At 39.3% G+C, this 12,156-nt stretch overlaps 1 protein-coding gene across 1 annotated transcript in view; it reads right to left on the bottom strand.

Annotated features, from left to right (window-relative positions):
* Positions 1-12,156, bottom strand: part of Etl1 (SWI/SNF-related, matrix-associated actin-dependent regulator of chromatin, subfamily a, containing DEAD/H box 1) — a 28,973-nt gene that overhangs the window by 12,550 nt on the left and 4,267 nt on the right. The window contains exons 2-6 of the mRNA XM_089636634.1: positions 5,825-6,018; positions 2,984-3,285; positions 2,216-2,387; positions 1,605-1,789; positions 768-961 (exon numbers count right to left, since the gene is read on the bottom strand). Coding sequence (XP_089492760.1) covers positions 768-961; positions 1,605-1,789; positions 2,216-2,387; positions 2,984-3,285; positions 5,825-6,018 — 1,047 coding nt within the window. The remainder of the gene's footprint in view (positions 1-767; positions 962-1,604; positions 1,790-2,215; positions 2,388-2,983; positions 3,286-5,824; positions 6,019-12,156) is intronic.

Below are 12,156 nucleotides of genomic sequence, written 5' to 3'. Positions count from 1 at the left end.
GTAAATTCTACAAAATTAAAACAATAAAGGAAACATAATACAACGATAAAAGAAAAAATATTAAATGTTACAACAAAAGCATATAATAAAATAAGATACATTAGTAAAAATGATAAGAAGCCTCACATAAATAGATATTCAAAATAAAAAATAAAAATATATATATTGCGAAAATTATAGATGTCTATTTGTGTCTTGATATATTAAAGAATTGAAATAAACAGTATTTATATTGATTATTTTTAAGATGAAATATATCTCCCAGATCAGAATATTTATTTCCGAGACTGTGAAGTCTTGGAATCGGGGAGTTTTGATAAGATAGTGTCCTGGTGTTGTAAAAATAAAAGGGTAGTAAATTTCGGCAAGATCTTTTGGGTATGTGGATGCTGATTAATTGGAGTAACTCAGGACAGTCAATTTTGTAATGAAGTATTTTATGTAATACTATTAAATCTGAGTTTATTCTTCTTTCTGAAAGTTTTAATAGGGACAATTTATCTAGTAAGTAGTTATAATCAATGTTTTCTACAGGAATATGCAATTTATAGTTTACATACTTCAGGAACTTATGTTGAATCTTTTCAATGTTATCGAAATGAATATTGTAAAAGGGAGATCATAACGTAGAGTTATACTCTAGTTGGCATCTAACAAGGATTTTGTACAACATGATAATGATTTTGGTCATAGCTCGGCAACAGTCGGCACGCTTCCCTTTGTTTCTGTTATCTATTATAATAAATCATGAAATGACATTAACCTACCTAGCGTGGAGGACGGCACCACGATCAGGTGCGTCCCCTCAGCCTTGTTGGTTTCCTTGAGATGGGCGAGGAAGGCAATGACCTGTACCGTCTTGCCCAGACCCATCTCGTCGGCCAGGATGCCATTCACCTTCTGGGCATGCAGCACAGCCAGCCAGTTGAGACCCACCATCTGGTATGCGGCCAGGGTGAGGCTGCAACAGAACTCATCCATTACTTAAATGAAGCTTGAAACGATACAAATACAGAAAATTTCTTATATTTTTTTGCCAAAACTGTACAAAAGTCACAACGCTCTACACTGTCCGGATCACGTTGAAAGGGCCAGCATCGTAAAGTTTGAGGACCAGTTGTTTTGCAAAAATTCACATGAAGTTTCACAGAATTTGAACAATTCATCAAATATCAATGTTAAAATTCGAGTTCTGTGAAAATTCTAATCAAGTTCTGTTATTATTCAAGTACTGTGAACCAACTGGCTCAAGATGATATAATAATAGATCTTCAGCAGAACTTGAACTTGATGTGTTTCAAATTCTGTGAAACAACCCATCCTAATTCCGTTTCAGCTTTTGAACAAATTGTGATCAGCAGAAGAGGAAATTGTTGTTAAGCTTGTTCATCTTACAATTTGATAGAAAGCTAAAACACACCAAAAATACTCATTTAATGGGGACCTTTTAGATGCAAAAAAAAAGGTGATGAATGACCATTTAATGAATATGTTACATTTAAATTTCTGCCAAAAAAACTGGCCCTAAGTGTTTGATGAAATCAGTCGTCAATCATAATGGCAAAAAGTTGAGGATTTCCATGTGTAATTATGATCTAACTCACTTGGACTCCAGGATAGCCGGCTGCTTCTTGACTCCAGCACCGGCCGCCACTGCCGACTCCAGTTGCGTGGCCAGGCTGGTGCACTTCTTCATCAGCTTCAGGATGTTATTCCTGGTCACTAGCAGGTCCTGCGCCGAGTTCAGGATGTCTGCGTTCAGGTGCTTGTTGTTCTGGAACTTTTCCACCTGGCGGGATCAAAATAACAATTGTGAGATTCACAAATGTACAGTAAAGTCAAAAAGTGATTTGTCAACTATTAAAATTACTTTTCTGAAGCAGCAAAACACTCAAAACATAGACTCTGAAATGAAATTTAGACTGTAGATCTTCCATACTGTTAGCAATCAGCACCGCATCATCAGCATACAAAAGACAACATACTTTCAGATTACTCAAATTCGCACCCAATCTTTCAATTCTTGCATAAAGGTAGCCTTACAATATACAATAGTCTTCTTCTTTACAGTTTACTTATAAATTCAGCAATCCTTTGTGAATACTGCACAAGAGTCCCATGGGTCTGGAGCCAGTAGGTCTATGACACCCCAATTGGGGCATGTTGTGAGGCTGAAGGGAGTGGGGAGGGGAAGGAGCTGCGACAATATGCTTACCAAATCCACCCATCCCTTAAACGGCCGAATGGACATGATGGCTTCCACCTTCTTTAGGGAACAGCCCTGGAGTTGCTGCAGCTCAGTCATCTTGGCGCTGTTCATGAACTCAAACACTTTCTTCTTGTCGCCAATCAGATCGTTTGAGAGTTCCGTTTCCGAATCGTCATCACTAAAAACAAGAATTAATAATAATGTAATTTACAATACATACAATCAATGATAACCTAAAGCGAATGTTGTTTTGTATTAGATGAAGATAAGATAGTGGTTCAACAATACGTAATATGCATTTTCATTAATCTAACGTTTAGCATCTCAAATAAAATAGTGCAAAATCAATAATTACTGCATATTAAAAATGTTATATTCTAATACAGATATGACAAAATAAGATTTTGTTTGGCCACCGTGAAAACAAGATTATTACTCCGCCGATTCTAAAAGCTTTGAATATAAAAACTTGCACCTAAAGACATACCACCGATAATTCCTCTGTAACCACTACCTCTTTCTCATTAACAAAACATTTAAAAGAACGGGAGGTTACAATGGAACTCTCAACAGCATGATCATTCTGTACATAAAAAACTGCAGACCATCGCTTTTAATAATTCTTCATCATGATTAAGCCAGCCAGCAAGACGAGGCTATGAGTTGCAAATGAGATTGTTGTTGATAGATGCGTCTGGGACAGTTTTCCACTACTGGCGCAAGTGTACTGTTAGGTGTATGTAGCCTAAATGCAAAATAGCAAAAGCAACAAACCTATCAAACACCTTATCGTCTTTCTGATGATGATTATCAAAGTCACTGTCGGAGCCGGCATCACTGCCTCTTCTCTTGGTCTTTTTCTTCTTCACGTTGGCGTAGTTGATGGCGCTCGCCCTGTTAATGGCGCCGTTGACCGCCCCGTTGAGATTCTTCTTCAGCATGTCGATGTACTCGTTCTGGAAGCGAGGGTTGTTTACCGACTTGTTGATCTCTGCCTGCTCGGGATCTAGGGAGAGGAGCTCGTCGCGTGATCTCTCCTCATTCCATTTGTGCTTTATCAGGACCGATTTCACTATCTGAAAAATAAAATACTTTTTTAAAAACAAATATATGCGAATGTCGCATATGTGATACATGAAATTTCACTAAAAAACATAAATTGCGTCAAAACGTGCCGCATGTTGGGATAGGCCGTGTTGAAATGGCCAGCGTAAAGTTATATATATGTAATACAACTATATTTACCTTGTTTATAAGTTTTACTTTATTTATTACATAATATGTACTAAGGGGCCGTTCAAGTATTATGTAAGCACTATAGGGGGGCAGGGGGTCTTTGCTTTGCTTACTTTTGATGACATGGAGGGGTGGGGGGGTCAAGATAGTGATTACGTCAGCACCGAATACATATTCGGGGATTCCCACAAATAATTAATTAGGTAGTCGCTTACATTTGTTTAAATGAATATTATGTGCATTAAAGTCCTCTATCCTAAGTCTATTTTATAAGTGCTGCTTATGAATCAATAAAAAAACAGAATACATTAACAGAAAAATGCATATAGGTACCAATTTTTACGTAAGCATGGGAGGGGGGGGGGTGTAAGAGCTTTGCTTACTTTTGGTGACGAGGGGGAAGAGGGGGTAAATAATTGTAATAAATCTGCTTACGTAATACTTGAACGGCCCCTAAATAAGTGAATTTACAATCTTCAGAATATTTTAGGGCGTATAAATCAAAAAAATATGTAGGTACAAAGGCTGACTTATTATGAGGCGGAATTTTCATCCAAATAATGCAAATTCTCAGTGGAAAAATAATGTAGTGTTTTCCGTATGGGATGAATGTAAATAAATGAAGTATGTAATATAAAAATTCACTCAGATAGAAAGTGCATTTGTTAAGACTTGCCGACTAGAATTGATCAGTTTTATATCATTGTTCCACATGCAATGCCGCCAATTTAACATGAAACAAATTGTTCAGCAGAGTGAGAAAACTAGCCTAAAAAGACGAACATCATAACAAATAATATTCAGCATTCTGTGAATGAAAATTATGATTGTTCGAGGTACGTAGCATAGATGGCACTAGTGATAGTCGCTCATAATGTTTATAGTCACCCAAGAGATGTCTAGAGTATGTATATAGGTTCGCCCCTCCGGTTCAGAAGCGCGCTGAGCTAGCAGTTAGGTTTCTGCCAACAGAGATTTGAATGGATATTAAGTCTCCTAACTATCCTACACACTCCTTTCCCGATTATAAGAGTTTCTAGTCTAAATAAAAAACAAATGTTTTGTTGTGAAGAAAGGAATTTTATTTAAAAAGGACCACCATTATGATTACGAATTAAATGGCATCAATCATCATTTTTGGAAAAATTCACATTTCTTGGTATTGCATGCCGAATGATAATATTTATGTGTGTTTGCCAAACCCTGGAAATTTCTGCTGATTTCGGAACATTCATAAAGAAGTATTGGAAATACTATTGAAAGTAAAATATAATTTATTGCTAAATATCAAAAGAAAAATTAATAATTATTTAGATATTGTACCCCACAGTTTGTCGGGTGACAGACTGTAAAAAAGGGGGTTAGTTACAAACAACACATGACTTTGTAAGATTAATTTCATTCATGACTTTTGTGCAAATGCAAAATATGAAGGTTCGCCTTTAAAAAGACAGTTAAATATGTTTTAGTTAGGGTCTGCCGCAAGCCTCGTAATTCCCGCTGGTGAGTCAGTTCAGTCAGTCAGGGAGAGGTAGCCAATAAAATTCTCAGAACTTAGCGGGAAGGGGATGCGGCAGGCAGCGGGTCCAGACAGGTCCGGGGCGCAGGAGATCCAGTGGGAGAGAATTTGAAAAGAAAAGGTGCCCCTTTTTGTTAAACTCGTGGCACGACCACCATACACAAAAAAAGGCCGGCCAAGGTTCGGCGGCCCGTTTCTAGGCTTCTCATTAATCGAATCTCCCTTACCGTCGTAACGTACGGACTTGCCTTGGTCCCTGTTAGTATCTATTGCCTGCCGGCCATAATTTATGGTTTATAATAATAATATTTGGATTATTTGTATAGCACCGTTTTTGTGCAAAATCACCTCAGGGTTATTATTTACTAAAATGTTTTCAAGAAAAAGTCATAGCAAATATTTTACGCAATGTATGTAAGCAATTTTATAGCTAGGTACATAATGCGAGGTTCTGCGGATGTTGACAAGCCCAAATAGTTTAATAATGTCACATCTGCGGATTAACATGGTACACAAATTAATCAAATACATTCTTATAAATACAATTGACTGGTGAGTCCAAGTATATTTTTCTTATATTCAAGGTTTTCCAAACAGCTTCTAGCGACTGTCTCCAATTTTCCAAAAATTTCCAAAGTGGGTTCAACTCCACATTTCAAATATATGTTTTTTTTCTTTACATATTTTGCTATTTATGGATAGATTTGTTCCATCATTTTCTTATAATAAATACGCTCTAGGTTAACTATTAGAAATTTGCATCTTAGATATTATAAATTTGTTTTCAGACAGAGAACATTAATAAAAGAATGATCAACAAAATCCACATAAATAAATCAAACAAAATGTTTTAAACATACCATACTGCTGACATCGGGAAACATCAGTATCATGTTATTGAGCCTCCTATCCTGGGTGGGCTTGTCCACCTCCACTGCAGCCACCTTCTTCACGGGCGAAGGGGTCTCATTCTCCGACTCTGAGTCCATGGTGCGAATCCTCTTGTAGGTTCCCCCGGGAGCTCTCTCCGCAGTAGCAGATGAAGAGGGTCGAGCTAGAATAAAAAAATATCTCTAATTTTGTCTATGGTTATAGATTTTAACTAGTGGAATGTCAATGGGTCTCTGGAGAACACGCATTCTAATATTTTCCTTTTTAGAATAATTTGCGATGCGATTTTGACCTTAATGCTTCGAAAAATATATGAAGAACAAAATGGGCATCGCTTGGGCTAATAAAACATTAGATTTCAAGTGATTCCACCTGATTGCGCCTCTCTGAAGGCTTAAAAAATATATTTTTTTTTAAAGTAGGAACTAATGAACATAAAAACATTAGGTAAACTTTTAGGATCGCTGGTCACGCGTAATACGAATATTTTTTTGAGAAATTCTTTTATTTTAGACAACTATGTATTTGCATTCGGGGGAAATGGAAAATACTGCATTTAAAATTACAATTATGTAAAATGAAATTTTTCTTTTATAGGGAAGACCGCCATACTGACATATTGGTATGTCAGTTTTCCTGATATATCATATTAACACATTGTCGTCGGGACACGGCATTTGCCGTTTTTCGCGGTCTGTCGGTCAACTGCGGGACACGGCAAATGCCGTTTTTGTCGATTGTCGGTTTTTGGCGGGAAACGGCACTATACGGGTTTGTTATCAGCGTGAAATAAAACGCCTTGAAGGGTAATTTGCTACCTGGGTGGTAGGCGACAGTCTGTCCACGTTATTTGAGATGCCTTATCCGGATTGGCTAGTGTGCCGCTTGTAAAGGCGTCTCCACAAATCTACAGTTTTTATGCAATCTCAATCTCCAGTTTAGTTTGAGTCATTTCACGTATTGGACTATTTTTCATACCGCTCGCACTGTTTTGTTTACTGTTTGGTATTTTATTATTTGAATATATTATCATTGTATAGGACTTTATCCCTACAAAAATGTCTTTACAAGCCAATGATACATGCACTTATGGTGTGTGATGGATTATCAACATATGAAGTGTACTGATTCCTTGAAAGAATAAATACTATCTGTTCCGTAACGCCAATTGCTTTTGACAGGCCGTGTACTAACCAATCGTATCGTCAGGATTTGAACTGTTTAGTTTAAGTTCGCACAAGTCAGCTAAAACGACGGAAAGCCGTGAGCCCAGCCAGTTGCACAAAAACGGTTCGACCTGTCAATTATCGATCCCCGGTCGTTTTATCGGAATAATCATAATACGTATTTATTATCGCAATTTAATCTAAAATAACGAGTGATAACGAACGACAGTTCAGTTCCAGTGCTGACAGATGAGGCTGATGCAGATTTCACCATCATTTCACCGGTAAGTTGCTTGTGAAGTAACGTTACGCATTGTGTTTCCGCATTCGCCTGTCAAAAACCGTATAATTAATTTATTTGTTATCTGTGTGGAATAGCCCTTGAGTCGGCTATTCCAACCCCTGTTCGTTTTTCGAACATTTTTGGTGCCGAAACTAGGGAACTTTAAGATTATAATCTATCTATGCCAAAACGGATATATGCTGTGGAATGTTTCTTAAATATTGAATAATAATCAATTCGAACAGTAATTAGGTAGGTACCTAGCTCTTGAGTATTTACGACCTACCGCGCATATAATTATAATAGATTAAATTATTATCATTTATTTCGTTTATTTACGACCATAGTATTTACGATTTCATAGTATTTACGACCTACCGCGTATATAATTATAATAGATTAAATTATTATCATTTATTTCGTTTCGTTTTTAGGTACGTTTCCAATCGCGTTTATTCAACATGGCCCCAGCCATTCAAACATTGCGCCGGAAACGGACATTAGCGAATAATAGGTTAGTCAAGACACATGAAATAGCAAAAAGCGCTTTGCACGATGCAACTAAGTGCAACTTATTGTTAGCGCATTATACTACTCTGGAAAAGATAGTTCTTGAATTTGAAACGTCTCACGCGGAAATATTAGCTTTAGATGACACAAACGAAATTGATGAGGATAAAATTCGTGAAACCTTTGACGAGATGTATTATCAAATTGTCGAAATTTACCAGGAGTTAACCAGTCAGCCTCTCGATTGTAAGACCGCGAATGCGTGCACAAACGTTAAATTACCAAAAATAAACATTCCAATATTTTCTGGAAATGTCAAGCAATGGCCCGAATTTTACGACATGTTTAACGCTCTGATTCATGAAAACAAATCTTTATCCAACATCGAACGCATGCAGTATTTGTTCTCATGTTTATCTGGAGAAGCTTTAGGGTTAATTCGGACATTTCCAGTACAAGGAGCTCACTACGTTGAAGCATATCAAAGATTAATCGCGCGCTATCGTAACGCGCGTGAACTCGCCTTTACGTGTTGGCGGGAAATGCTAAATTTAAATTTTCCGCCTAACGATCCTTTTGAATTTCGTCGCGTGTTCGATGTATTTAATGAGGATTTAACAATTTTAAAAGAATTGGATCTCCCAATAGATAATTGGGACTTCGTGCTTTGTTATTTAATTCTGTCGAAATTAGATTCACCTACAAGATGCGCATTCGAACAACTGCAGTCTCCTACCGACCTGCCTTCATATTTGAAACTCAAAGAGTTTCTTTATAACAAATGCGAAGCTCTTGTACGAGACTTACATTTTTCGACTCGCGATAGCAGTACTATTGACAAACCTCTTGCACGGAACTTTAATCAGGCTGCCAAAAAACGCACTTCAGCGCTTCTTTGCGATCTTAAGAAAGGACAGCCTAAAACAAATAGGTCCTCGAACTCCACCACTTATTTGAAATGCTCCTGTTGCGGGGAAGACCACTCCATTTCCAAGTGCAAGGTATTTGCACTCAAGTCAGTTCAAGATCGCCTACAGTTTGTTCAATCACACCGTTGGTGTTTCAATTGTCTTCATTCTTCTCATTATCTTAAAGATTGTAAATCTTTGTTTACATGTCAAAAATGTCAGCAAAAACATCATACTTTGCTCCATCGAGACGAAAACGCTTCTTTGGAAGATCAGTATCAACACTCCACGGCGTCTACGGACCAGGAGCCTTCTTCCGACTCTAAAATTCAGGTCCTCACCAACTTAGGAGACAAGTCCATAGTACTATTGTCAACCGCCAATGTTGGCATTCGCGATTCATCCGGCCGTTTCCAAACCTTTCGCGCATTGATCGATTCGGGCAGTCAAGCTCACTTCATCACCGATCGTGCTGCGGAGCTCGTAGGCATCCCTCGTCAAGCCAGTTCTCAGAGAGTTAGCGGCTTAGGCCAATCTTCCGCAACCACGTCAGGAGTCATTCAATTAGAGATCGGTGTTAAGGGACGGGTTCTCTTCAACATCAAGGCACTTACGCTGCCAAGTATCTGTGGCAACATGCCAACTGTTCGTCTAGATAAGTCATCGTGGCATCAGTTGAGAGACTTGCCTCTCGCCGATCCTGACTGTCACAAACCGGGACCGATTGATCTTCTTCTGGGTGCTGAGGTTTTCTCTTGTCTTCTGAGACCTGGTAATGTGAATGGTGGTCCACGTCAGCCATCAGCTTTCAATTCTGCATTTGGTTGGCTTCTTCTAGGTTCAGTTGGTTCGGACACTGCTCACGAAACGAAATCTTTCATCGTTACTAACGAGGACCGGCTCCACGAAGAGGTCCAGCGACTGTGGGAGTTAGACACCATTCCCCAGTCTTCACACCTCACTCATGAGGAACAACTTTGTGAACAAATGTACTGCACTGACCACTCACGGGACGGATCTTCGGGAAGATACATCGTATCCTTGCCTTTCCGAGAAAGTGGAAGGGATATCTCTTTTCCAGGGTCGCGTGAGATCGCTTTACGTAGATTCCATTCACTCGAGCGCAAACTCATAGCAAATCCAACCTTACGTGAACAATATTCTGCTTTCATGACTGATTATTTACACAGTGGTCACATGACTCGTGTTCCTGGAAAAGATTTGCACAAGGGAAAGTATCACATACCTCATCATTGCATTCTTCGTCCAGGCGGCGCTAGCATTTACTTAAGAGTCGTTTTCGACGCCTCAGCGACGGATGTTAACGGATCCTTGTTAAATGATACCTTGCTTATCGGTCAAAAGCTTCAAAAGAACCTGCTGGAGCTTTTGCTAAAATTCCGTATACCATCGGTAGTGTTTACTGCTGATGTACGACAAATGTATCGCCAAATATTGGTTCTAGAACCAGATCGCGCTTTCCAAAGAATATTTTGGCGTTTTCATTCGTCGGAACCCTTCCACGAGTACCAACTAAACACTGTAACCTATGGTGTCTCCTCCGCCCCATTTTTGGCCTGTCGTACTGTCAAACAGTTGACCAAAGATGAAGGTTATGATTTACCGCTAGCGCGTCGTGTGCTAACTTCGGATATTTACATAGATGACATCGTTACCGGTTGTAACAGCTTAGAACAAGCTCAACAAACGAAAACCGAAGTTATCGAGCTGTTTAAACGAGGTCAATTCGAATTGCGGAAGTGGGCTAGTAACAAACCAGAATTACTCGCCGATCTGCCTCCGGAATACTGCCTCAATGACTTGGTGTCCATGGATGTTGATAACTCTCACATTCTCAAGGTATTGGGATTAAAGTGGGAGCCACGACATGATACATTTTCATTCGAAGTCCTATGCCTCGATCGCGAGTGCACTAAACGCACTATCCTCAGTGAAGTCGCTCGGGTTTTTGACCCTCTCGTTTTTCTATGCCCTTTGACGTTTTTCGCCAAATCCCTAGTACCAAAGTTGTGGGTTCTAAAGGTTGGGTGGGATGACACCCCCCCTGTTAAAATTGTTCGTCAATGGGATCGTTATACTAAACAATTACCGCTCTCGAAGTCGTTCAAAATCCCTCGATGGGTGTCATTCCCTCACATGGAGTCGTGTCAACTTCATGGCTTCTCAGATAGTTCGGAACTTGGATATGGCGCGGTAGTTTACTTGCAAATCATGGATGTTAACGATAAAGTCCAAATATATTTGGTTTGCGCCAAGTCTTGAGTCACCCCCACAAAAAAGATTTCATTGCCTCGCCTTGAACTGTGTGCGGCAGTTCTTCTAGCAGATCTATTAAAATTCGTCAAAGATTTATACGTACCATTGCTTCAGATCTCCAATACCTTTGCGTGGTCGGATTCAACCATCGTGCTCGCCTGGTTACGTTCTCTTTCGTGTCGCTGGAAGACTTTCGTGGCTAACCGTGTCAGTCACATTCAAGATGCCCTCGAAGGGACTTCCTGGCATCACGTGTCATCTGGAGATAATCCAGCGGATGTCGCTTCTCGTGGTCAATCTCCAGCCAATCTGATCGATAACACGTTATGGTGGGCGGGGCCTTCGTGGCTGATCCAGTCATCCGATTCTTGGCCGTTGTTCGATGGCAATTTCGACGAAATTGAACTTCACTCTGAGGAACGAGTTCGATCTTTATTTGTCCAACAGGACGAAAATCTGGTGGACCTATTATTAGTTAAATTTTCTTCGATTCGGAAGATCCAACGCATTCTCGGTTACTGTCTTAGATTCATATACAACCTACAGAATAAAGAATCTCGTCGTTTGTATCTTCCATTAAACCGTGCCGAAATTCACACTTCACTTTTGACAGTAGTTAAACGCACTCATCATGTACATTTTAATAATGATATCACACGCTTGAAAGAGGGCAACCTTATGTCGAAACAAATGCGGAAGCTTAATCCCTTCATTGACGACCACGGTGTGCTCAGGGTGGGTGGCAGGTTATCTCAATCTGGGCTCGAATTCGAGTATAAACATCCTGCCCTATTTCCTCGCGAATCTAAGCTTACTTCTCTTGTGATAGACGCTCTACATCGAGAACATTGCCATCCAGGCCCCGACGGCGTTGTTCGTATCGCTACGGTTCGTACATCGAATGGTTCTCTTCTCACGAGACCATTACCCAAATTATGTCCATTGCCTAGTCAATGTGACTAATCATTTTCGCTTCCGCGGCGCATTCTTTCTTATCATTTTCATTATTATTATGTATTAATATATTTTTTTTTCTTTTTCTTCTCTCTTTTCACTGTTTCTTCGTTCACGCAACGTTCCACAGCATTGCCCGTTTTGTTTCTAAATTTTATTTAAAATACACGTTGTTGTATTTTGGTGGGCGGAATATTCCGTAA

Source organism: Hesperophylax consimilis, chromosome 10 (assembly GCF_061612785.1).
Source record: "Hesperophylax consimilis isolate HC1 chromosome 10, BYU_Hcon_1.0, whole genome shotgun sequence".
NCBI classification, from domain to species: domain Eukaryota; kingdom Metazoa; phylum Arthropoda; class Insecta; order Trichoptera; family Limnephilidae; genus Hesperophylax; species Hesperophylax consimilis.
Note: the sequence above shows the minus strand (reverse complement) of the source record. Positions and strands in the feature narration are given on the sequence as shown.